Below are 24,957 nucleotides of genomic sequence, written 5' to 3'. Positions count from 1 at the left end.
TAAAATGAGCCCTAAGTTGAATCACAGGAACTGATAGGACAAGAGGCAATGGCTTTAAGTTGTGCCAAGGGGAGGTTCAGGTTGGATATTAGGAAAAATTTCTTCTCAGAAAGAGTGGTAATGCAATGGAACAGGCTGCCCAGGGAGGTGGTGGAGTCACTATCCCTGGCAATTTGCAAGAAAATGGGAAAATGTCACACTGAATGATGTGGTTTAGTGGTATGGTGGAGATGGGTTGACAGCCATACTAGGTAATCTTAGTGGTCTTGTCCAACCTTAATGCTTCTATGATTCTGTGAACTGGTGAAGAAACTGGTTACCCACCATGCCACAGATGCTGGGCCTGGAGGGGAATCTTGTTTCCAGACCATTTTATTTGGGACCTGCATTCTGGACTTTAAAAGCAGCTGGGGGATTTTACAGCCCATACCACTTTTATCGCTATCAGAGCTTTAGCACAGCAATAAATGTAAAAAGAAAAGCAGCATGTACAATAGCCCAGCTCTTGGAAATGGTGCAGAAAATAAAAGAATCTCTCCTGCCTGTTTTTATAGAAGTATATGAAGACTTTTGAAGGTAGGGGTTTGCTTTCTTTGCAAACATTACACTTTGGACACAGTTAAAGGCTGGTTGTAGAACTACGGGAAGTAGTGATTGGTGTCAGTGCTTTTTTTTTTTTTTTGCTTCAAAATATTTATGTTTGAGAGTAGCAAAGAGTATGCTTTACTGTGAGGTCATAAGCTCATTTGACATTTTAAATGGGACACTTGAGACAGATTCTGTGCAAGCAGAGCAAACCAATACAGTCAGTTTGGCTAAATGCATAAAAACAAATACGCAAAGAAGATGATTTAGAAAATGATACCGAAAAAAAGAAGGGAGGTACACACAGCAGCCAGGCAATCAAGAGGGATGGGAGGCTTTGTCTTTAACCAGAAATAGCTGAACCGATACATTAAGATTATCATTAACCCAAGTTTAATAATGTGTTGTCATCATAAGGAAGAAATGACCTCTCCTTCTAATAGTAAAGTAGAGGTATCAAAATGGGAGGACTATGGAAGGAACCTTATAGATGAATCACAAAGCTGCAGATGTTTCCTTGTTCCCCTTTCTTTATTCAAAGATCAAGGATAATGGCATTCATTAAGATCATTACAAGAAAAAAAAATCAAGTAAGTGCTTCTTGTTTTCTACATGCTAACTCTGCCGCCAAGCCTTGATGTGGCACAGGATGCAGCAAAACTACCAACCAAGCAGTGCCAGTAGGTTTGAACCTGAGTGGAAAGGCGGCCTTAAAATGAGAGGGCTACAGCTCCATGAGGGCTGAGAAGAGCCCTCCAGAGAAAACACTCTTTTCCTACAGAAGAGGGAGGGCTACGCCATGCCTTCACCCACAGCGTGCCACACCGCTGAAGGCTGTGCGCCTCGGCTGCGCCCGCTCCGCGCACACCCCCCTCCTCCATTTGGGCGTACTCACTGCGATTTTGCACCTCAGTTCTTTCGTTTAACGCCTGGGTGGCAGCCGCGCGGAGGGGCGGGTTCCCGGGGTTCCCGCCCAGGGCCGCCCGCTGAGGGGAGGGCGGTGATGCGGCCTCGGTGCTCAGCGTCCGTATGTATGTGTGTGTGTGTGTTTTTCCGCAGAACCCGAGCGTTCTTCTCACAGGTTTCAATGCAGGTTTGAAAAAACACTGTGGGCTGTTTTGTTGTTGTTGTTGTTGTTGTTTGTTTGTTTTATTTTTTATTTCTTTGCATCACCTGTGGATCGCTTCTAAAATAAATGCTCATGTACACGTATCTCTCCGGTTACAGTGTGAAGAAAGGATCTTCTGGTGCGTGCCCGTCCTTGCCGTGAACAAACCGGTGTGTCTTTAACCTGGGGACGCGAAAAACGTTGGGGACAGAAAGAGGTTTGATCTGGCCAGCTTTCCTTGGCAGGCAGCCTTCCTTCTGCTGGAAGAAAGCTGTAGCAAATGATACTCCCATCTGCTCCTGTGTGGTCCACAGTGCTTACCTGGGTGTGGGAAGTACGTCTTTACACTGCTGCTTGCTTCAGGGTAACGCTTTAATAAGGGAACACCACTGCCTTTTGGTACCTGATGAAAATCTTCTTTGTCTTTTTGCTGCCAAGTGCGGGATGTTGGCCTGATGAAGTACTGACATGACAACTGTTTACACGGTGAAGTGAACAAACTCCTTCCTCTCTGCTGTCTCTTCAGATTTCAGTGAATGCAGTTGGTATCGCTGTGTTGCCTAGCCTGCATGTGGCTTGGGTGAGCCCAGGTAAGGTTAAGCACAGCCATGCACATCTGATCCAGATACATAAAGTCATAAAACATCTTGCGCAATTCAGATATGAAGATATCGGCTGTGTGATGGTTTCAGGAAGGCATGAAGTGTAAGGTGTCCTCCTGACACAAAGGCCATCAATTATTGGGATTTACAAATTATTCTCCTCTGAAGATGTCCTGTTGGCAAACAGGATGATGAATGTCTCAAGAGAAGCTCCCTTACCCAATATGCTCCCTGCCAAAAAAAGGTTGTTAAATAAGAAATCGTGTCTGATGAAGGCAAATCCTAGAACCAGGAAAGCACGGGAGAACGTCAACAAGCCAACATTTCAATGTCCCTTATTTAAAAGGTTATAGCAGAAAATCTTTCAGCAGTCATCATGGCATGTTTTTAAATGTCAGCAGTATAATAATGATTACTGCTTTGCTCTTTAGTGATGCTTAAATTTTTCAAAAACTTGCTTGCCCAGAGTTGTTTTTTTTTTTCCTTTGGCAGTGACTTACTTTTTCCAGCTCTGAATGTCAGTGCTTTGACCTAGGACTGCATGTTATAAACTAGGTTGCAAGTAGGTAAGTCCTCTTTCAGTCACTTCTCAATTATAGCTAACCCAGGCTGAAGAACTCATGGCACTTGGAATATGGAAGGTGTACGAAGGAGCATTTTATTCTATCCTTCTTCCTCAGCCCTCTGGCTCTGGTTGGAGCTAAGGAAACAAGCAATATGCTGAAGGTACAGAGGGACTCACCCAGTGTGCTGTGGCCCTGAAGTGCACACAAGGTCTGACCTCCTGTCCTCCGCACAGGCTGGCATTCACAGGTGCTGGAACAGCAAGGCAGCTCTGAACAGCCACCAGTATCTACCAGTATGGAAGAATTAGGAGATAGGGGAATTAAGGTACATCATACCAGGCTAACCTGATATTCTATGCCAAAATAAATGAATTCTGAAAATGAGAAAAACAGGAAAGTTCTCCTTTTTCAGTTCCTCTGAAAGCTGTAGGCTTGCCACCTCCCATTTCTTTCATTTTCAACCCCTGGGGAACATAAGAATCTTCAGTATTAACTACGTTCATATTTGCATACACGTGAATCTAAATCATGAACACATTGTCAGTTAGTAGATATCTACTTTAGTGTTCTTAAAAGTTAGTTTGTTTCTTGCTAAAGCAGCCTGTCTCTAGTACAGACCGTGACCTTGCATCTCTGGTAGGAACATTCAGCTGTATTCAGCAGCTGCCAGTGCTGTGCGTACATGGCTGTGGCTGTGTCTTGGTTACAGGCATGCATGGGATTGTTGAGTGCGTGCTAGTCTCAGCCTGCCCATTGGCCTTGTTTCCTGAGGCAATGGGAGATGGTCAGCATGCATCTACATGTAGACACTGTGGGAAATGAGCACACTGGCAGCTAAGGGTGAACTCTCGCATCTTGCATATGACGATATACATACACCTCTTCTAAAGAATAGCAAGTTGGTGGTAGCAAAACACCATGCAGTTCTTAAGTAGAATACAGAATTTTCATGTAGCATAATCTAGTTGAGGAAATGAGATTTTATGGGGAGTCTTGACTGATTCAGAGCTTCAGGTATTGTACACAATCACTGAATCCTTTCATGCTATTTAAGTGTTGCCTTTTTTTTTTCAGGATGCTTACCAGAACGCCAAGTGTTGTTGCCCAAGTGTTCCTTCTTCTAAGCGTAATTCTTATCATTGCTATTGCAGTGATTCAGATAAATCAGCAGAAGATCCTCTCCCCAGGCCTTAAGGTAAGCAGGTAAAGAATAGATAGTAATAATAATAGATAAGGAATAGGTAAGGAAAGAGAACAATATTTGGAATTGATATTTAACAATGGTCATTTCTAAACAGCATTTTATAGAGTAATTCAAGTGAGTTTACACACACAAATTAATGAGTTATTACATCTTTGTCTTGAGAAGACTGAGGCTGAGGCAAAATGAGAATTGGCCAAGATTACAGTGGCAAAACTGGAAAAGGATTCCTTCACTCAGTGTCTGTGATGCCTGTCAAACAATACCTTCTCCAAACAACTACTCCACTGCTTTTTTTTTTTGTCTGAAGTTAGAAGTAATTGTAAATTATTTTTGAGATTATTCAAAATTATTTTGAAGTTTTTTCAGGTATTTCCTGGAGTTAAAATTCTATTCTCAGTCATATTTAGGAAGTTCTTATTGAAATCACTGCAAACTACTGCTGTGGATCATAAAGCATTTGGGCTGCAAGTGTGCACTTTCTGATTTCCCACATGTTGGGACTTGCTAGATACTAAGAGAGGCAAAGTTACCTACATAAGAAAGGGCAGAGCAAACTGAAAAAGACAAAGTGAAATAATCTGAGAAGTAGGTTCAAACTTTGCCTTGTGCTGCTGGATTATGCATGTGAATTCTTTGAAGAGAGAACAGTTGAAGACAGTGCTATAGAAATTAGCCTTCTAGGGAAGCTGTGCAGTCCAGCATTCAGAGTTTTTTGTTTTTCTTATACCTACAAGCATATACAATTTGTCAGATAATTCTTGAAGTCATTTCTACCTTTCCCTCTACATATTTACCTTGGTAGTTCACATAGTAATAGCAATAGGCAAATATCTCACTACACTTCTTGAGATTATGATTACCTTTGGTTTGTCTGAATCAGTTTTTGGCCTAAAATCTGTATTCTGATACCAGCTTTATGTGTTTGTGTGGTGTGGCAGGGTGTGCGTGCTGGAACCTTTCATGGACACAGTGCCTCATGTTTACTCCCTGTTGTGACCTAAATCTCTGCTTGGAGCAGTTTTACATCCTAACAGCTTTCACTCAAGGCAAACACTGCACTGATATGTAGGCCGAGGACACTATCTAAAATACAGCCTATGCATTGCTTGTGTTTGTCATTAGTCTTAATTCAGAATAACAAAGGTGTTTACTTCACTCTTCAAGGAAATATCAGACCCACATAGATTATCTGGAGGCGGTTTGTTTGGGGAGGTCTGCTTCCTGAGTCACAGCAATTTCATGGCTGGTTCTGGAGGAAGTTTGGCAGTTCTTCTGCTAGGTGCCTTGGCTTTGGATTTCTTTTGGGGCTGTAAGCCTGCCAGTGCCGAAAGCTAGAGTTTATATGGAGGGCTCTGTGTTTGATTCCTGAGATACTGAGTAGTTTTCAGTGAATATTAGCACTTGCAAGAGGTAATTCTTCAAGAACAGAGGAAGGACCTTGGTATGCCAGTGTGAAACTCTCCAATACTTAGTTGATATGATGGAGCCTGGAAATGGCAGTGCCCTGAAGTTTGTGGTTGATGAAAATTAAATGTGGTGGTAAAATGATGAAAAAAGCCTTCCTTTTTGTAAATGGCCTTGTCACAGAATCTTGGAATATCCTTTGTTGGAAGGGACCTAACTCCTGGCTCCACACAGGACCACACAAAAATCAGACCGTATACTGGAGAGCGCTGTCCAAACGCTCCCTGAACTCCAGCACTTGGGGCCGTGCCCACTGCCCTGGGCAGCCTGTTCCATGCCCACCGCCCTCTGGTGCAGAACCTGTCCCTAATCCCCCCCTGACCCTGCCCTGACACAGCTCTGTGCTGTTCGCTCAGCTCCTGGGCAGCCAGAAGTGATCCGACTTGCAGGCTGGACAAAAACGTAGTACCACCAGAGCATTTTAATTTGACCAATTTGTCTTAGGTAGCAGACAAGGCATGTAGAATTCTCTCCCAGTTTTAAAATGCTGTATGTATGTTTGTGTTTGGTTTTGTTTTTCTTAATTAAATATTCATTTTAGTCCTAACATCTGGCACACATCTCACTAATCACCACTTCTTGGGGCTGCACAGACCACTTGGCAGGGTGAACTCACACAAGTTCTAAGAAGCTTCAAGAGTCACCGTGAAATAGATCCAAGAGTCCTTTTCAAAAAGGAGTATTTTTTTTAATGAAGGAAACAAGAGGCTGTATAGGAAAAATGGCAGGGAAAGAAGGAGAAGATAAAATTATTAGCTACACATTTGTTCAGATAATTGTACTGCTACTCTTTGGGATGCACATCCGTTCTTCAGGAAGTAGGCTGGAAAGTGGAGGTAAATGTTGTAGCAGGAGGATGGAAATGGGTCTAAAAGTTTCACAGTTAGCTGAGGTAAAAATAGTTCCATTATCTCCCAGTTTTACTTCGGCATGATAGTTAGCACTAAGAATAGCTAAGTTAAAAGCTTCTGCTTGGCACTCTGAGCTGTGACTAGATTTAATTAATAGCCCTTGAGTAAATTTACCATTACTGTATTATGTGTTTGTAGTGCTCATCTGTCTTTTGAGGAAGGGGAATGCACTTAAAGTGTCTTTGCTAAAACAGTGCTTGAATGGAACCTGACAGCATAGTGGATTGATGGTATCTGTGGAACCTTTCACCTTGTAGTTGATCAGTTTAAATATCATCTGAGTAAATATGAATGGAATTTTCATTATCAGTCCTCTGGGAAACAGACTAGAGACTGATACCACCGGTAATTCTTGGGGGAACAGGAGCTTGTAGGATTACAGTGGGAAACTGAGAACTATTGAAGTACAGAGGCTGAACAGTGTGCCACCTGAAGCAGTGATCTTGGAGATTTGGAGCATCCAAGGGAGGCAGCGTGAGGAAATTAATTAGCCTGCTCCAGCTGCTTTTACTGCTTTGCAGCCAGATGGAGGCTCTCATTTTTCAGTATTGTCAGGCTCCTGTCTTCTTTAAAAGAAAAAAAGTTGACTGAGAAATGAACCCCATACCGTGCAATTCCTACCAGTTTGATGATTTTGAGGAGGGGGCAGCTAAACTTATTTTTGGGGATGGCAAAGAGAATAAGCAAAACAACAGTCTACTTTCAGAGAATTACAGCATAGCTGAGGTTGGAAGGGGCCTCTGGAGTCACTTGGTCCAACCACTGTTCAAGCAGGGTCACAGTGGACCATATTCAGGTGGCTTTTGAAGATCTCCAGGGAGGACACTCCACAGTCTTTCTGGGCAAGCTTTGCCAGTGCTTCATCACCTTCACAGCACGGAAGTGCTTCCTGATATTCTCAGAGAACAACTTGTGTTCCAGTTCGTGCCCATTATCTCTTGTCTTTTTTGCAAAACCCCTTTAGGTATTTATACAGATTCACACCCCTGAGTGTCCTCTTCTACGGAGTGAACAGTCCCAGCTCTGTCAAACTCTCCTTACAGGAAAGATGCTCCAGACTTTTGATCATCTTGGTGACCCTCCACTGAACTCTTTCCAGAATGTTGTATGGGGGGGGGTGTTGGCTGCCGCAGAACTGGACACAATACTCCAGGTGCAGCCTCGTCACCTTTCCTTTGTAAAGTTTGCCTTCTTAGTTGCCACAGTCTTCTGCTGCCTCAGAAGATAGAAAAGGTGTTGAAATTGGTCTGGTGGGCCGTGGAATGAGATGGAGAAACCTGCACTTTAATATTACAGAGAGCCCAATGACCTTGTGCAGGTCACATTAATATTTCTCATTTATGTCATAAATACGCGATAGTATTGATTCTCTCTCCCTCCCCATTGTCTCACGCTGTGGCACAGACTATTTTCATAGCCAGATTCTCAGGTGGACTGCCTAACCACTCAAAGGAAAACTTATTAAAGAACCAGACTTGTTTCATCATTCTACCTGTGGACTACACACTTCTACCTCCTTATTCATGTCTTTATAGATCCTCTGTGTATCCTTGAATCTAAAGCCTGTGCTCTGGTATCAAACCCATCAGTGTCCAGTGAGTGTAGCTGGGGTAATGGGAAAGCAATTCACGGTGCTATCTATGTGTCAAGTGTGCATTTTAAACCTGATGCTGAAAGGAGATGAGCATTTTCCATTTCCACTCGATTCATTACTGAGGATATATAGTATGCTGTTTGTTTTACACCCAGATTTATTCTGTGCTTTTCTGTTAGATTCCTCTCAAAGCACCTAATATTAGAATTAATATATCTCGTGTAAATATACTGTGCGTACACTTTCTGAAGTGTTTGATGATGTGAAAAAGTACAGCTGCATATGGGCGTTTAAGATGTTGCTGTTTGTCTCTTGATGTAATCTATTTTTTCTCCACAGTATGGAATAGTCCTCGATGCTGGATCTTCACGAACTACAGCCTATGTCTATGAATGGCCAGCAGAAAAAGAAAATGATACAGGAGTAGTGAGCCAAACCTTCAAGTGTGATGTGAAAGGTGAGCTCAAATAGCAGTTCCTTACTTCTTTGTAGCCTCCAGGAAAATGTTATCTGGAAGCTTATACTGGTTTTTTCCACTGTTTTGTTTTTTTCTTTCAGTTTCAGTACTGGAGAGCAAGAACTGTTAAGACTATATCTGTACCTGTCTTTGTCAGCATCAGTCCTTCAATTGTTGCTATGATAGGGTGTGCTGTTTTCCAACAGAGAGAAAATTATAGCTAAACTTGGTTTACTCCACTGCAGTGTATGAGAGGTGCAGACAGAATTAGATTACAGAGAGTCAGCTCCTTTAAATGCTTAGTCCTTGTACCCTGAAATAATTTATTTTAAAAGGAAAGTATAAAATATATTTAAACATAGTTTGGAATAAGAAATCACTGAGAAGAATTGGAAATTTAGCCCCAGTTAGATGTTTGCCATTGATGGGGGCAAAACTGGATGTCAGCTATGCCACTGGAGTTTGAAAAATTAGCTTTTAGTTTCCAAAAGTGTTAGCACCAACCTTTCTGTTATCATCATTAAACAAATGTATGGACTATTTTTAGAACAACAAAGGAAGGAAAGCAAATGTGATGTGCACAGAAGAAATGTACTGTCACGTGCCTGGTAATGTGTCCTTACACGCTGCAGGACTGGCAGCCTCCCTGCTGGGGGGGGGGGGGGTACATTCTGCTAGTTTATGTCTTAACTCATTAAGCATGTTGCCTGCAGGAGTTCTGGAGTGAGAAAGTTGCAGTTCCTATTCTCTAAAACAGAAAGAGAAGTATCTTGTGAGTTTAACTGGCTAAACAAAATATTGTGAAACAGAGGAGTCCGAATTGCTGTGAGCTGTTCAGATCCCATGGGCCCTTAACCAGAGTCAACCACGGTACTTCTCATCATCCAGTAAATACAATCAGCAGGTTTCACTACTCCAGTCTTGGGTGCCTCTGCGCTGGAGGAGACAGAGGGTTCATGAGTTGTGTTCCCCAGATAAGTTGGGGAAGTGCAGTGCCAAAAGTGTCTTGTAATGTTTCTTTATCTGTTGGTAGCTTTAGGCACTTGAATTGCAGGGGTGGTTCTGGGCCCCACCAAGAGGCAGACTTGCACATACTCACTGAACTTGAAAGTCAAACAGTCAACTAATTTGTAACTTCCCTGGTGTTCTTGTGATTTCATTTCAGCCTTTGTTAGGTAACTCTGCCCTGCCTGGAGCCAGCCCCAAATCAAAACCTTTCAGTATAGTGCAGGCAGTCTGACCTGGTCAGGCTCTAATCATCAGCAAAGCAGGCTGTCCAGATTGGATAGTTAATGCCCTGTGACCTGCTCTGCCTGTTCTGAACACTGAGAAGAAGAGGCTCTTGTCCCAGCAGAGTGTATGGGGAGTGTGAGGCAACAACAGCTGCTGAGGGTGTGAAACAGCAGTTGCTCCTCTGCTTTCCTGGATGTGTGCCACTTCCTCAGCTAGGGAATTTTATTAAGGAATATTTCAGTTCGCACTTAAGTTGAACCTGACAAAGCTGAGGTCCTGCTGGTCCATGGAGTGTTGAGTAAGGGAGAAAAGACTTTCATTTGAATTGTTCAAATAGTTAGGCATTAGGTAGCACAGGGTGACTCGTTCCTAATACTGGAAGTTTGGAAAGCTGTAAAATTCTTAGTAATTTGTGCACCAACCTAAACTTGCACCTCTATGACATCAAGAGCCATTTTAGTGTGCCTCTTGGAATTTCAACAGCAATTCCTTGCAGAAGCTGTTTTATTTTTACTTGAAAGCAGTGAGCTGTAGAGGTGCCATGGTGCCCACAAAAGCTATGGCGAAATGGTTTGGAAAATCTTAGTCTTAAGGTCTGTAAGGAGGCATGTGCTATACTTTAATAGATTGGAGAAATTTCACATCCACTAGACATCTTATTTTCTACAGCATCTGCTATGAGTACACCTATTTTCTTCACATAATGTTGTCATTATGACATTAGATGGTTATACTGTATATGCATCTTACTACATGCATGGTACTATAGGTGCATATGTATACACATACAAGCAAGGAGTTTCAAGTATCTTCTCTGTCATACACAGCTTAGACAGTCACTACGTTGTTTATTCCTTAAGCAGTCATAGTTTTCAACCATTCTGTCATTTGCAACTACAAGAGGGAAAAGGGAACCTCTTTGTCGTAACAACTGTTTGCCTAATTAGGTTAATTTGGAGTTGGCAAAGCAGAATGCAATCAATGTACTTGTTTTCTTTTAGGCCCTGGTATATCCAGTTATGAGCATAACCCAGGAGCCCTTGCGAAACCCCTTGATGAGTGCCTGAATAAGGTCAAGGAGAGAATCCCAGTTCATCTACATAAGAGCACTTCGATTTATCTGGGGGCTACAGCTGGCATGAGACTGCTGAGGTACAGTGGAAACTTGAACTCCTCTGCATGCGTACTAATATAGCAGTCTGTAAGTAAAGAATGTGAAAAATGTACTGGACACATTTCTGTCCATTGGAAATTGGTCATTTCAAAAGGAAATGGAGCCCAGCCAATTGAATTCAGTTATTTTATTTTTTTAATAGGAAAAGCAGGGCTATATGAAAACCCTCTCTTGTAGTACCATTTTGAAAAGAAATCTTTGCTTTACTCTGGAGAAAGCAGAAGTTTAATTCTCTCTTTCAAAGCTATCTTAAAATCCAATGCTATGTAAACAGATGATGTTTGTGCATATCTGAGGGCAGCAAAAAAGCTAGACATTGCAGAATTTTCTTAGTGTGAATGTGAAAGTGATGTAATGTGGCTTTTGGGGTCTGTCTATGGCTTCAGCTGTGGCACAAACCTTTTTTTTATATGTTTGGTCTCTGACTAAGCAGAGTGAGAAGAAAGATTCGAGGACTGTTCTAGCCCACAGCTATCATGTAAGCACTCAGTTCACTGAAAAAAAAAGAGTGTATGTTTGAAACAAAATACTTATGAACTTGTGTGATAAAGAGCGAAGTTTGTATATAGTGGGCGAGTTGCTTGCCGCAGTGATGCTGGGTGCTTGGCTGTTCCCTGTAATAAGCTTCCCCTTTAGGCTAAAACAATGTCAGTTTTTATTAGGTGATTGTAAGGGTTTTCTTGAGCTGCTAGGCAGTGAAAACTAAACATGAAATTGCCTTTCCAGATGCTCAGTGTCTCGTGTTTTGTGAATTGCTTAGGTTGCAAAATGAAACGGCAGCCAATGAAGTCCTTGCAAGCATTCAAAACTACTTCAGAGCACAACCTTTTCAATTTAGGGGTGCGCGTATCATAACTGGGCCAGAGGAAGGGGTGTATGGATGGATAACAGCCAACTATTTAATGGGCAATTTCTTAGAGGTGTGTGGAAAAAATGCATGCTTTTCACTGTTCTCTTTCTTATAAATGAGAGGATTGAGAGGAAATGCCTGTTAAAACATCCGTAAGCCGTAATTTTCATTTCACAGTGAAACAGATAACAGGGTCTTGTTGTGGTAGTAATTTAATAAAGGAAGCACAGATGAAAAGATGCCACAGGAGTCTGACCTGGGAAAGGTAAAATTGTAGATCCACTAAACAGGGCTCTTCCGTAAATGACATCAATGCCTTATGTAGAAACAGAAATCGCATTGCTCTTAAATGCACTGGTATGTTAAAATGTGATGAGTGTTGACTATCTTGACAGTGGTACCAATTAAAGACATTTCCACCTTCTTTTCTGTGACTTTTGCAGGTAGTTGTTGTCTCTGCAGCTCTACTGGTGAAGAGTCTACACAGCTTAGGAGCTTCCAACCTGTTTGGCAATGTTAGCTCATTTGTCTTAAATAAAAAAGACAGTTGTCTTAAGCAGTGAATTTTACGTGGCCCAATATGCCTCAGCTGGGCCAGAAATCACTGATATAGTTCATTACAGTACTGCTGAAAAGCTGCAGGCTGTGACACTGACTGTCATGTCTAGACTTGAGAGGGAAGATCAGTTAGTGGGTCCTCCTGTTTTGTCCAGAGTGACAGCAACATAAAGATACTTACACCGTCCCTTGAATTCATAGTAGTGTCAGGCAGGTGCTTCATAACAGAAAGTATTTTCTCTGGGAATTTTTAAATTCCCAGTAAGAACAGTATTGAGATGACCAGCAACTGATCATATGCGTTCATGGCAGTTGTGTGCTGCTCTCAGCATTTACTGCAGTTCTTCCAGATAGTCTTGCTATGTTGAAAATAATTCCAGCCAGACCTCTGAGTATTGTTCAGTGCCTTGGTGGAGTGGTTCCTGTTCAATCATGACAATTAGTAAGCAGGAGTTGGTGATCCAAGTGATGGTTCATGGTGAATGTGTCGTTGGTTCCCTCTAAGTTAAGAAAACTAAATAGTAGAATCACATGTTCTGGCACAGTTTTTCTTATTTTATGCAACAAAGATGACTTCATGAACTTCAGGGTGATGTCAGTCTTCTACCACATGAATTTTAATAATGAAGATCTTAACTTCCATGTGACAGATTCATGAGGACTGCTGAAGAGAATGCAAGACGTTTTGAAGCCAGTTTCGTGTAGAGTTGTGTGAAGGCTTAAGTGTGGATTTTCCTAAGTAGGAGCAAGAAGCTTCTCAGTATTCTTGTAACAAGACTGGAGATAGGAGTGAAATTCTACTATGGGCTCTTAAGGGGAATCTATCACTGTGGATTTTTCTTATGAGTATGTTTGCTAGCCCGTAATGTTTCTTTTCCCTTCTTGTGTTTATGTTCACATCATCATCCGTAGTAAATTACATTGCAGTAAATATGGAGAGAAAAAATAATACAAAAAGGACATTCTGCACAGTGACTGTGTAGATCAAATACAGAATTTGGGGGATCCTTCGGGTAATATGGAAGAACGCCAACCGATGGATCAGATTTATTGCCACTGCAGTTTCAGTGAAGGAAATGTAAAGATTAGGGGTTCACATTCCTTTGACTTTTATGGTTATTTCTTTTTTTACTCTACTCTCATTCTCTTTTCCTGTGGGATCTCATGGTATTCTATTTCTTTAATAATTCATCTTGCCTTGAAACAAGCAAATTTGCATGCTAGTTCCATTCAGATCTCCCAGGTACCCAGACTTCAATTTCCTGCATTCTAGTATAGATATTGATCTGGCTAGTCCAGTGCTTTGATTATTGTGCTGTCCTCAGAGTTCAAAGCTATTCTGCATTACTTTTCCCATCTTTCAAACTCTTTTGCTCTGTGGGAGTACTTCTCACTTACCTAAAAACAACATCTGCGTGTTTTCCTCAGGGTTGAGATTTTTGGGAAAGAGTGAAGGACAATTGAGGGGGAAAATCTAAAAAAGTTAAGTAGAAGAGCTTGAAGGAAGAACAATCAGATGCTATTTCTAATTAGCTTTGTTTTTATTTTTATGTGTAGAGAAACCTTTGGAGGACGTGGGTCCATCCATACAGGAAAGAGACCATGGGTGCACTGGATCTCGGAGGAGCTTCCACTCAAATTTCTTTTATCCCAGAGGACTCTCAGGAGAACTTCAATAACACCCTGCAAGTGAAGTTGTATGGTTACGACTACAATGTCTACACTCACAGTTTCCAGTGTTACGGGAGAGATGAAGCTGAGAAAAGGCTTTTAGCATTGTTGCTCCAGGTCTGTTTAAGATTGTTTGCTATGCTGCTCTTGCAGCTGTTCAGTAATTGTCTAAGCAGGTTTTAGGGTTGTGTTCTCCTTCCTTTGGTGGAGTTTGGAGACCCCAATAAAAGCTCTGTGTTGCTGTGGCCAAAAAGCATTTAGGTTTCAAAGGTCATATTTGTTAGATATTGCTCTGATTTTTGTACTATTAGACAAAAAAAGCTCAACAGGTTCTGTAAGTATTTTGCTGATTTTGCTAATGATGTTTTTGAGAAAAGAGTCCCTATGAATTACAGTGTTCAGACATGACAGAGATTTCTGTAGTTATCATCACATTAGGTCTTTCTTGCTTTTGAGTAGTCTTTCTTTTTCATCAGAAATCAAGCACCAATTCCAGTGTGGATAATCCATGTTACCCTCGGAATTACGAGACTGCATTAACAATGAAGTACTTCTGTGGCAGCCTTTGTACACAGTCTCTGAGACCAGCAAACTGTTACCCAAACCAATCTGTAATCTTCCATGGAACAGGAGACCCGGGTCTGTGTCAGAAGATGGTTTCATTATTGTTTAACTTCACTTCTTGCAGAAGCCAAGAGGACTGTCCATTTAATGGAATCCATCAACCAAAAGTTAAAGGGAATTTTGTGGTAGGTTTCCAAACAAGCATCTGTTTTTGAGCTTTCTTGCTTTTGATTTCAGTAGTTCTGAAAGTAACAGGCCTTTCATATGCTCCTTTTCTATAGGCTTTCTCAGGATTCTACTACACAATTAATGCTTTGAATTTATCTGGGCGTTTTTCTCTAGCTGACTTCAATTCAAGTATGTGGTTTTTCTGTTCACAAAGCTGGACCCAGGTAAGTGTGCGTTTAAATTTTTTTTTTGTATCTGTGAGAGATATAAAAAGAAAATGGACTGCTCAGGTATTCAAAACTTTTCAGGTGTGTATTAATATTAACATTTGTTTTCCCACCATGCTTCAAATCAGAGGCATTACTTTCAGAGCAGCCCTCATACTTTGTGTAAATTTATTCATTCCAGGGAATTGGAGATTGCCATGGTGGAAGCATTTAGAAGGCTGATAAAACAGGCCAGTTTAAACTTTAAAACAAAACTTAGCTAGACACTTACTGACAACACACTTCAATCTCACACATTGTCAGCATTATCACTATATATTCAAAGTACTTACTAGCGAACAATTGTAACCTACATTTATCAGCAAGTGCACAGTACCTCTGAGCTGATGCAGTATAGCTGTAATTTGACTTAAATGGGAGCTAACTTTGGTTGTGAAGAACTTATACTGGTGGAAGGCAAACTGATTTTTCACTATTGTCCCCACAGAGTTCATATGAGGAAAAGGTAAAAAATTGTTAAAATTACTAGTGATAAGAACAGTAAGTAAAACAAATTGGCCCCAAGTGGCAATGCATGACCTTTTCAGCACTGCTTTCACCCAGCAGTTTTTCATTTTCCAGCTTACTTGATCTGTGTGCGATGCTTTTTGTATTCTGTGATACGCTGGTCCTGCTCTTGTAACTGCTGGGACTTGGAACTGGGAGTTCAAAGCACTTAGCTTGAATTCCAACTGATACTCATCTTCAAAATGAGCATCTCAGGTCAAAATTGACATCCAGAGAGCAGTCCTGTGATAAAACATGTACTCTGCAACTTGCAGGCATCCTTATTTGATAGAAGTTTAACTCCGTGTTTTTCTACTCCTGTAATACTCCTCGTGCTCTGTTCTGATCTCAGCTCTGTTAGTGTGACCCTAGAATGAACAGATAGACTTGTACTAAATTTGAAGGAAAGTACCTCAGATTACCAAACTGGATCCCTGTCTGCATTCATTTTGTTGCATTTGATAATGTAATGTACCATCATCACAGCTTGATAGCTGACTGGCACACACAAGGTGCACTCTGTGATCCTCTTACAGAAATTTGAGGCTGTGGTTTACTACCACAGTTTTAACCACAACATGAAGATGACATGGAAAATTTAGGAACCATAATATCCTCTATCTTTTATGTGCAGCTTTATGTTTATTTTGATTATTTTTTAACCACATATGCTGTCACACTGTCAGGGTGTCTTCACTGTAAATCTCTGTCTAGTTGTCCACAATTTTACTTGCTGTTTCTAATGCATTTTAATTAGAATCCAAAGTACTGTGTTGTTTTTTTTTTTTTTGGTAAACTATTTGTTTTTTATGATTTACTTTTTTTTTTTAATTTGCTTTCAGCTCCAGTTTATGCTACCTAAATCTGAAGAAACATACGCTAGATCCTACTGTTTTTCAGCCCATTTTATTTATTACTTGCTTGTACATGGCTACAACTTTGATGCAGGAAATTGGCCACAGATACACTTTCAAAAGCAGGTGAGTAATAATCATTTCTTCCTAAATTTTAACCCAAAGATGTCTAGAAGAAAACAGAAGATGCAGCAGCCTACAAAAATATTATGGTTGTAAACAGCCTTTATAGATGATTGTCAAACGTTATGCATAAAACAAAGCCACATTTCAAGCCTCAGTACCAATTTCAGCCTGGTTTCAGAGGCTGCAACATTACTCCGTGATACTGGCTACATTATTTTAAAGAGCATTAACAATGAGTCAAATATCAAATAATACTATTTTTATCTTGCCCCAGTTAAAGTACTGGTTCTCTTAAGGCCTGAAACGCTTCTCCAGTCAAGGTCAGGGAGCTAACCCTGCTGGGCTGAACAGAACTCCTCCAACCTTTCTGTCTGCTGCCAGAGCCTTGGGCAAATGGGCAGAGATGGTTTGTTGTCAGGGGATGAAGCAACTAGGGCAGCCATCATCCTCAGATGGCACATCCATCTGTGCCGTAATCTGGTTTTCTGGAATAAGAATTTATATTGATGGAGTATTGGCTTGGATATGGCAGACAGAAGGCTTACAACCGTGTTTGTGTAATACCTGCACTACTCTCTTCCCTGACCTCCGATTTTCCTCCTAAAAGCCAGAATACTTGGGTTGAAGTGGTATGCATCCATTCTAAAGCTGCTGCTAAGAAATCCTTGCTTCCAGTTCAGAAGGCACGGTCCACTATGTAAGCCTGGCTGGTACATCAGGAAATGTGGTCCCTGCAGTGCTCTGTGACTGCCTCCTTTCCTCTCTGTTACTGTAAAACCTTGTCCCAGGGTGTCTCTTGATCTCCATAGAGTCTGGAAATGTTTCGGCACTTGCATGCAAAAACAACAAATGAATAGTTGTAGATCTTCATGCAAGAAGTTCTTAAATGCAAGGTATGCTGACAGGACTCACTGAGAAATCTCAAGCAATGTTTTCTGAACAATCATACTCTACTACCGATGTACTAGAAATCAAATAGGATTATCTGGCCTTATTTTTTCATCTATTAGCAGCTGTGCAGAAGTGGTCAGATTTAGCCCTTCTACCAGGAAAAGCTTATTCTGGGATCTTCATTTGGACCTGTAAGCAGTGGATCTTTTTTTTTTTTTTTTTTTTTTTTAACATATGTTTTGTTGCCCCCTGCAGGTGGGAGCAGCCAAACCCGGCAATATTTTTCTGTATTTAGCCAAGACCATAAAAATACTGGGCAAAATGGAAACCCAAAAGGCTTATTTGGTGCATATAATTTGCATGAGGGCGATTGTGAAAGTCCAAAAGAAAGACTACATCCTCTTAACCAGATCTGCCCCTAACTATTCAGATCCAATTCAGACTATTCAGATCTAGTGTAACAAAGCTATCCCGGAGATAACAGCACAGTTGCGTCTAAGAGTATATACTGAGAAGTGTGGAGGTTTTTCTCTGGCCCATGCTATAAAAGTATATTTGCTTTTAGTTAGCAAAAGCTTAAGAACCTTAACACAATGCTAAGATCTGTGCCAGATGTAGAACTGTATGATTTGCAAAAGTTCTGAACCCCATAATGAGAGGTTTTCCCTCTTATCAATGAAAAATCACCTTAGTCCACCTTACTGCTTTGCTCAGTCTGTTGGATTTTAGTTCTTGTTGCTGTAGCTTTTTCCATATTATTTAAACAAAAGGTATTAGGATATACAGAACTACAGAAATGAGCAAATATTATAGGTTCTTGTAGTCTCCTACAACCAGTAGGACTGCTTAAATTTGTTCATTAGCATTAAATTTACCCTGTCCTCCTCTTTGTTCATGTCTGTTGGACTGTGAGTTTTTTATTTGCTTGAATTAAATTTAACATCCTAGGATTTGGCTAAAACAGGGGAGGAATTCTAAGAATTTGCACTAGTGCTGATTCTTTAAAAATGTTTCATGCACACAAAATCCTGTAACAACAGGCTGTCTGCTTGTATGTCACCCATCTTTGTGATCAATTTATTAGCAACCTCTTGAACTGAGAAAAAAAAAAAAAGGCAATTTTCCTTGATAACTTCAAAGACAGTTGCCAGCATCAGAAGTTCAGCTCTTTTCTTTGACTGAAAAGAACATGGGAATAGGACTCTTTTATCTGTATTTCAGGTTGGTAACAGCAGTATAGCATGGTCACTTGGTTACATGTTAAGCCTCACCAACATGATTCCAGCAGAAGGCAAGCTGATCCAGTTACCTCTGAAACCTTCTTTGTTTGCTGGGCTCCTCATCTTCCTCACTGTTCTGGCACTGTTGTGTCTCTTCTTCCTTGGTTACTTGTGTATTGTGTCACGTAACCAGAAGGTCATCAGTCGTGTTGAATATGTGTTTACTCCAGAATGAAAAGACTTAACTGAAGACGGACCAAAAAATTCATAATCCTATAAAGTTATGTAGAACCTTATATTTGAAAAACGTAGTTAAAGAGAGGTGAAAAGTCCTGAAAAGACAAGAAGCATAAATAAAGGAGACAAGAAGCACTAAGGAATTTGTGATATGGTGAATAGGAGTGTTTCTGAAATATATTGGCAATTGTTTCTCTAAAATTAGTGTATCCAGTGTTAATCAGATAAAACATAGGCAGGCATGCTGCTTTGCTTATTAATGTTTTAATAGTCTCTTTCTGTTAGGTATGTATGAATTTTTGTCCGTTAATTCCGTGCTAACCAATAAACTTAAATGGTGATGTATTTGATCAATGGCAGCAGTTGTTTAAGATGAAAATTTCAGAATGAGTCCGTAGAATTAATGGGAGAACAGAACATAGTGGCTGTTCTTGTGTGTAGTGCTGACACAAATCCCCCAAACAATCCAGCTTCTGAAACTGGAACAAGCAGTGGGTAATCACATGAGCTGACAGGAACAGCACAGCTGGGAGCGAATTGTTTTTCTTGCTGTTCCAAACAGATTGATCCCCACCACATTAAGAGAGTAATAAATTGCTAACGTCCCGCAGGACTGTCAAGCCCATCTTAAAGCTGAGCTATATTTTGGTATGACAGAGATCTCAGAATGCCTCTGCTATGGCATGTAAGACTTGTTTTGAAGGCAGAAGAAAAATCTTTTCAGTAATGGAACCAGACTTTAAATGTATCATAGTTACCTCTAGAAGCCTGTAGAGTTTTCAGTGTCTTTTATTCTGTAGTAACTTTTGACAAACATTTTTGGTAGTTTCTCCTCCTGACCTGTATTCCTCCTAATCTCAGTCAGTCAGTACCAGCTTGTCACGTACGTATTATTTTGACTGTTTAGGATCTTCTGAAGCAATAATGTGAGTAGGCAAAAACTTTAGTTCTTCCTTCAAGGCTGAGAGGATTAGGAGGCAAGCTGTAGGCAAGAGGAACTACCTTTCTGTGATGGGTTTGAGAACACATAGCCACAGTCACAACTGCTGCCTACAGCTGCCTTCATCAGCCTTTCTACTATCCTGGCCTCAGCATTCTTTCAGCAGCAGTGGGATATATGTAGCAGATGCTTTTGTCAGTGGCATTAACTCCAAGCCTTTACTGGGAGCACAGATGCCTTCATTCTTATAAGAGTTGCCTTCCTTTAAAGCCCAGGCATTCTGCACCAAGCCTCTAATTCTTACCCACTTAAATCTTGGAGTACAAATCTACCTGAAGCTCAAGGTGTCCTTCACGGAAGTGCTTCCTTCCCCTGTCTGTCTTTTGTGCAACTTTGTCCTTCCTCAGCTGGCTTCTGAACTAACCCTTGGAAAAGGCTTCTGCCAAGTCATCTGCCATCTCTTCCCTTTGTACAGTGTCTCTATTCCTCTTCATATTGCCTTAATATGATCTGTGAATTTGTGAGGGGGGCATATCCTTAGGGCTTTGGAGTTGGCAGAAGGAGATTGTTGTTCTGTTCAGGACCTGCAAGAAGAGAAAAAGCATCTCTGCTTCTCTTCCAACCTTCTGCCATCTTCTTTTGCCCAGATTCACTACCTACATGGAGCTCTGTTCAGCCACAATGTTCTCTGAAATGTCCTACAAACAGCTGCTGCCAAACAAACTGATATATCCCTCCCTTTCCAGCCCCTCAGGATAGCTTCCCTCTGTAGGAAGTTTCCCTTGCTTGCATCATTGCTTCTCTGAGGGGATGGTTACTCAGTTCCTGCACTGAAGTTTTTGGGATGAGAAAGTGCAAACTAAAAGTGAGACTGCTGTATTCAGCATCTCTTGCTCACTGGCTAAAGGCCATGAGCAGCTAACAAACAAGTGAATTTATTAAAAAATCACTTGGAATTACAGGTATACTTGGATAGAGCCAGTATGTACTCAAAGAATACCTCTCTCCATGAATCACCATCTGTGCCCTCTTCTCCCTATGTATGTACTGTCTTTACTGAATCAGTGTGACAGCCGCTCAATTAAGAACTCACTCTTACGTCTCCCATTAGTTTTAGCTCGGAAAGCTGAAACTATTAAACTTCAGTCAGTCAACTGCACCACTGTAGCTTACAGCTTCCTCCCAGCAGCAGCAGCATCCCCGTTCAGCGTTACAGGTGAAAAGCAAGGCTCAGACACAGGCAGCTTGGCTGTCCTTTGCTGTCGTGGTTACTTCTGGAGGAGAGTTGGAGCAATGGAGTTGTCACTCTGGCTAAATCCTCCCCCGGGTATGAGTCAGAACCTGATCGGCAGGTGTAACCTCCCCACATCTACCACTGAACAGATCTGGTGGGGAGCCAATGAAGTGAACAGGATTTGGGAACATGTACAAACTGCAGCTTACTTATTTTTTTATACTCTTTACTGCTTGCTTACAAAGATCAATACAAGTAGATTGTGAAAAGTTAAGCCAACTGTACTTTTTTTTTCATCTTCTGCAAATACCAATATTTTCATCCTGGCAGACAGGTTATTCCTATTAGAAGTACAGGAAGACTCTGTAATGCTTTTCTGCATGAAATAAATTTGCAAGCTGCAGAATTGATCTGTGAGTTTCTGGAGCGGACAGTGCTCATTATCTCCAGAATCAGCCTCTCTCCTGATTTTTTTTTAAATATATACATGCATGTAAATCTGCATATATATACAATACATATGAACAACAACTACTTTTGAACACTTAATATTTCTTTCAGGGACACTGACACTTTTGAGGGTTTACTTCAGGTTCACTGCCATAATATAGATCTGAAAGGTTGTGTGCCAAAGAGAGGAACTTTCCAGATATTGAGGACAGTAGGTCATGAAACAGATTGTTTAGAAGAAGATCTGTCAGGCATAAGGAACAGGAACATGTAATACAAAGCAAAATTTCAGCTGTGGAGAAGCAGCAATAAATTAATCCACCAGAAGAAGCCAACAAGAGATGAAGTGCCTGCAGGCATTGCTGAAAAAATGGGCAAAAGCGACAAACTTCTCATAAAGCAACATGCCAACTTGGCAAAAGAAAGCAGTTACTTACTGAATGGCATAATTGGTAAGATAGGGGAAAATGATCAGTTTAAAGGACAGAAAAAGAAGTAAATAAAACCACAATGTGATAATCATGCCCCAAATTGGGGAGTTTTTATTCATTTTTAAAATTCTGTTATTTTAGTACCAATTTGTATTTGCTTGGATGGCAGTGAAGACAATGTCTCACAAATAGTGCTCTCCTTCAGTTACCACTGTTTTCATCTGTGTGCTATCTACAGTACACAGTGCTGTATGAGTACATGGGCTGTATCTAGAGTTGCTTACTTGGCAACATTTCTGCAGGCTAACTGTAGAGCTTTAAAAGTGTACTAAAGGGAGAAAACATTTTTAAATCTAAAACATTTTTGTGCTTTATTTTTACATACACCAAGCACTGCTTTCCTTTACTGGTTACAGCTCAACGTGATACTCAGAAATTTGTACTGATCCTGAGGGAGCTTAGAATCATAGAATCATAGAATGGTTTGGGTTGGAAGGGACCTTTAAGATCATCTCATTCCAACCCCCCTGCTATAGGCAGGGACACCTCCCTCTAGACCAGGTTGCTCAAAGCCCCATCCAGCCTGGCCTTGAACGCTTCCAGGGAGGGGGCATCCACAGCCTCGCTGGGCAACCTGTTCCAGTGTCTCACCACCCTCACAGTAAAGAATTTCTTCCTAATATGTAGTCTTAAATCTATCCTCCTCCAGTCTATAGCTGTTTCCCCTCATCCTGTCGCTACATGCCCTTATAAAAAGTCCCTCCCCAGCTTTCCTATAGGCCCTCTTCAGGTACTGGAAGGCCACTATAATGTCTCCCCGGAGCCTTCTCTTCTGCAAGCTGAAAAGCTGCTGCTCTCTCAGCCTGTCCTTGTAGGGGAGGTGCCCCAGCCCTCTGATCATCTTTGTGGCACTCCTCTGGACCCACTCCAACAGCTCCACATCCTTCTTGTGTTGGGGCCCCCAGAACTGGACGCAGTACTCCAGGTGAGGTCTCACAAAAGCAGAGCAGAGGGGCACGATCAACTCCCTCGACCTGCTGGTCACACTTCTCTCGATGCAGCCCAGGACATGGTTGGCCTTCTGGGCTGCAAGAGCACATTGCCGGCTCATGCTGAGTCTTTCATCAACTGACACACCCAAATCCTTCTTCTCAGAGCTGCTCCCAAGCCATTCTGTGCCCAACGTGTACCTGTGCTTCGGATTGCCCTGATCCAGATGCAGGACCTCGCACTTGGCCTTGTTCAACTTCATGAGGTTGGCATGGGCCCACTTCTCAAGCCTGTCCAGGTCCCTCTGGATGGCATCCCTTCCCTCTAGCGTGTAAACTGCACCACTCAGCTTGGTGTCAGCTGCAAACTTGCTGAGGGTGCACTTGATCCCATTGTTCACGTTGTCTGCAAAGATGTTAAAGAACACTGGTCCCAGCATCAATCCCTGAGGAATGTCACTTGTCACCAGTCTCCACTTGGGCATTGAGCCATTGACCACAACTCTCTGAGTGTGACCATCCAGCCAATTCCTTATTGAGCGTGTGGTCTGTCCATCGAGTCCATTTTTCTCCAGTTAGGCAACCAGGATGTCATATGGGACAGTGTCGAACACTTTGCACAAATTCAGGTAGATGACATCAGTTGCTCTTCCTTTATCCACTGATGCTGTAACTCCATCATTGCTTCAGCAGTGATTTTTTATACCACTGCATTTTTGCTCTGAAATTCTTTCTATTATTTGATGTTAAGGCACAGCCCAAGCCCAGCACAGTCAGGAGTGACATTTGAGTATTTCTGCCATAAAACATGCAAAGGTCATTAAAAAGTCCAGGGATTTATGTCAGCTCCCTTTCTCCCTCTCACAAAGTCCTGGAGAGTTTTGGTTCATGAAATGAATGGAGAAATATGTTTCCAGATCACTGCAGAATGGAAGAATCCAAATACAGCATCTTTGACTGACTTGACCTAGAGCTTGTTGGTTAAAAATATTAACACGTTGTTTTTGTTATAATGGTAATCTGAATAGGACTTTTCAGAAATAACTGATGGAGTTAAGTGCTCATTAAGGTTTTTATGATCAATTCCTGAGGCACTTGCATAATAAATACATCAGTTGAGAGAATTTACAAGAGAAAGCTGTGAGGTCACCCAGCAGCAGCCTTTCAGTATCTAAAGGCAGGGTACCAGAAAGAAGGGGACAGAGACTCTTTTGCAGGGTCTGTTCTGATAAAACAAGGGGAAGTGGTTTCAAGCTTAAAGAGTGGAGATTTAGGTCAGATATAAGGACAAAATCTTTTACAGTGAGGGTGGTGAGGCACTGGCACAGGTTGCTCAGAGATGTGGTGGACGCTCTGTGCTGGAGACAATCAAGGTCAGGCTGGATGGGGCTCTGAGCACCTGATGTAGCTGTAGGTGTCCCTGTTCACTGCAGGGGAGTTGGACTGGATGGCCTTTAAAGGTCCCTTCCAAGTCTGAGGATTCTATGATTCTATGAATTAAGTGCATTATTTACTTGCTCTTCTTCTAGAAACAAAATCATATACACAATAAATACCACATTTTAGACAGCTAAACTGGGATATTTTTTTCCCCACTGCTGACAGAAGACCCGGAAGAATGAAGGTCAGACCTATTTTGTGTCAGTGCTCCGCAGTACATTTTGCTTAGGCTTTGCTGTTTGGAAAACTCTTCTTTCTCACAGCAAATGTTTTGGCTCATGCTTACAAGAATAAAGTCCTGCAAAATGTGAACTACATGTATGTCTGCATCATCATACATGCACACCACAGCCAGCCCAGTGAGCTGACAGAGCTTTTCTGCCGTGCCCTGACAGTGTCCAGAGCCCCACGGTGACAATTTGCAGTAGCAGCGCTGTGAGGATGCTCGTGGGCTGCTCATCTCTTGGAACATCACTGCACGCCACCTCTGCAGCTCACCAAGCTTGGGAGAGCCTGTTTCGTAGGCATCACGAAGAGGTCGCACTGTATCTTCGCCATCCCCTGGATTCTTTTCACGCGGAGACGCGCTAAGGGAGCAGGAAGACGCTCGCATCACTTCCGCCACCCACGTGGCAGACCTGCGCGTACCCACGCACACCGCGC

The 24,957-nt window shown here is 41.7% G+C and overlaps 1 protein-coding gene across 8 annotated transcripts; it reads left to right on the top strand.

Annotated features, from left to right (window-relative positions):
* ENTPD3 (ectonucleoside triphosphate diphosphohydrolase 3) lies at positions 969-24,924 on the top strand. 8 transcript variants are annotated; one of them, XM_021387294.1, is made up of 14 exons: positions 1,128-1,678; positions 1,813-2,283; positions 2,788-2,861; positions 2,976-3,021; positions 3,095-3,186; positions 3,936-4,056; positions 8,374-8,491; positions 10,726-10,876; positions 11,659-11,818; positions 13,864-14,094; positions 14,454-14,726; positions 14,823-14,933; positions 16,325-16,462; positions 18,575-19,160. In XM_021387294.1, exons 6-14 carry the CDS (start codon positions 3,937-3,939, stop codon positions 18,806-18,808), a joined length of 1,536 nt encoding a protein of 511 aa, XP_021242969.1. In that variant the 5' UTR covers positions 1,128-1,678; positions 1,813-2,283; positions 2,788-2,861; positions 2,976-3,021; positions 3,095-3,186; position 3,936; the 3' UTR covers positions 18,809-19,160. The 8 variants fall into 8 exon arrangements, with proteins under 8 accessions (XP_021242973.1, XP_021242974.1, XP_021242969.1 ...); XM_021387297.1 differs by having other exon boundaries at positions 1,129-1,678; positions 1,813-1,863; positions 2,220-2,283; positions 2,976-3,186; XM_021387296.1 differs by having other exon boundaries at positions 1,129-1,678; positions 1,813-1,863; positions 2,132-2,283; positions 2,976-3,186.

The sequence above is a fragment of the Numida meleagris genome, chromosome 2 (assembly GCF_002078875.1).
Source record: "Numida meleagris isolate 19003 breed g44 Domestic line chromosome 2, NumMel1.0, whole genome shotgun sequence".
Taxonomy (NCBI): domain Eukaryota; kingdom Metazoa; phylum Chordata; class Aves; order Galliformes; family Numididae; genus Numida; species Numida meleagris.
This window is presented reverse-complemented; position numbering and strand designations above follow the sequence as displayed.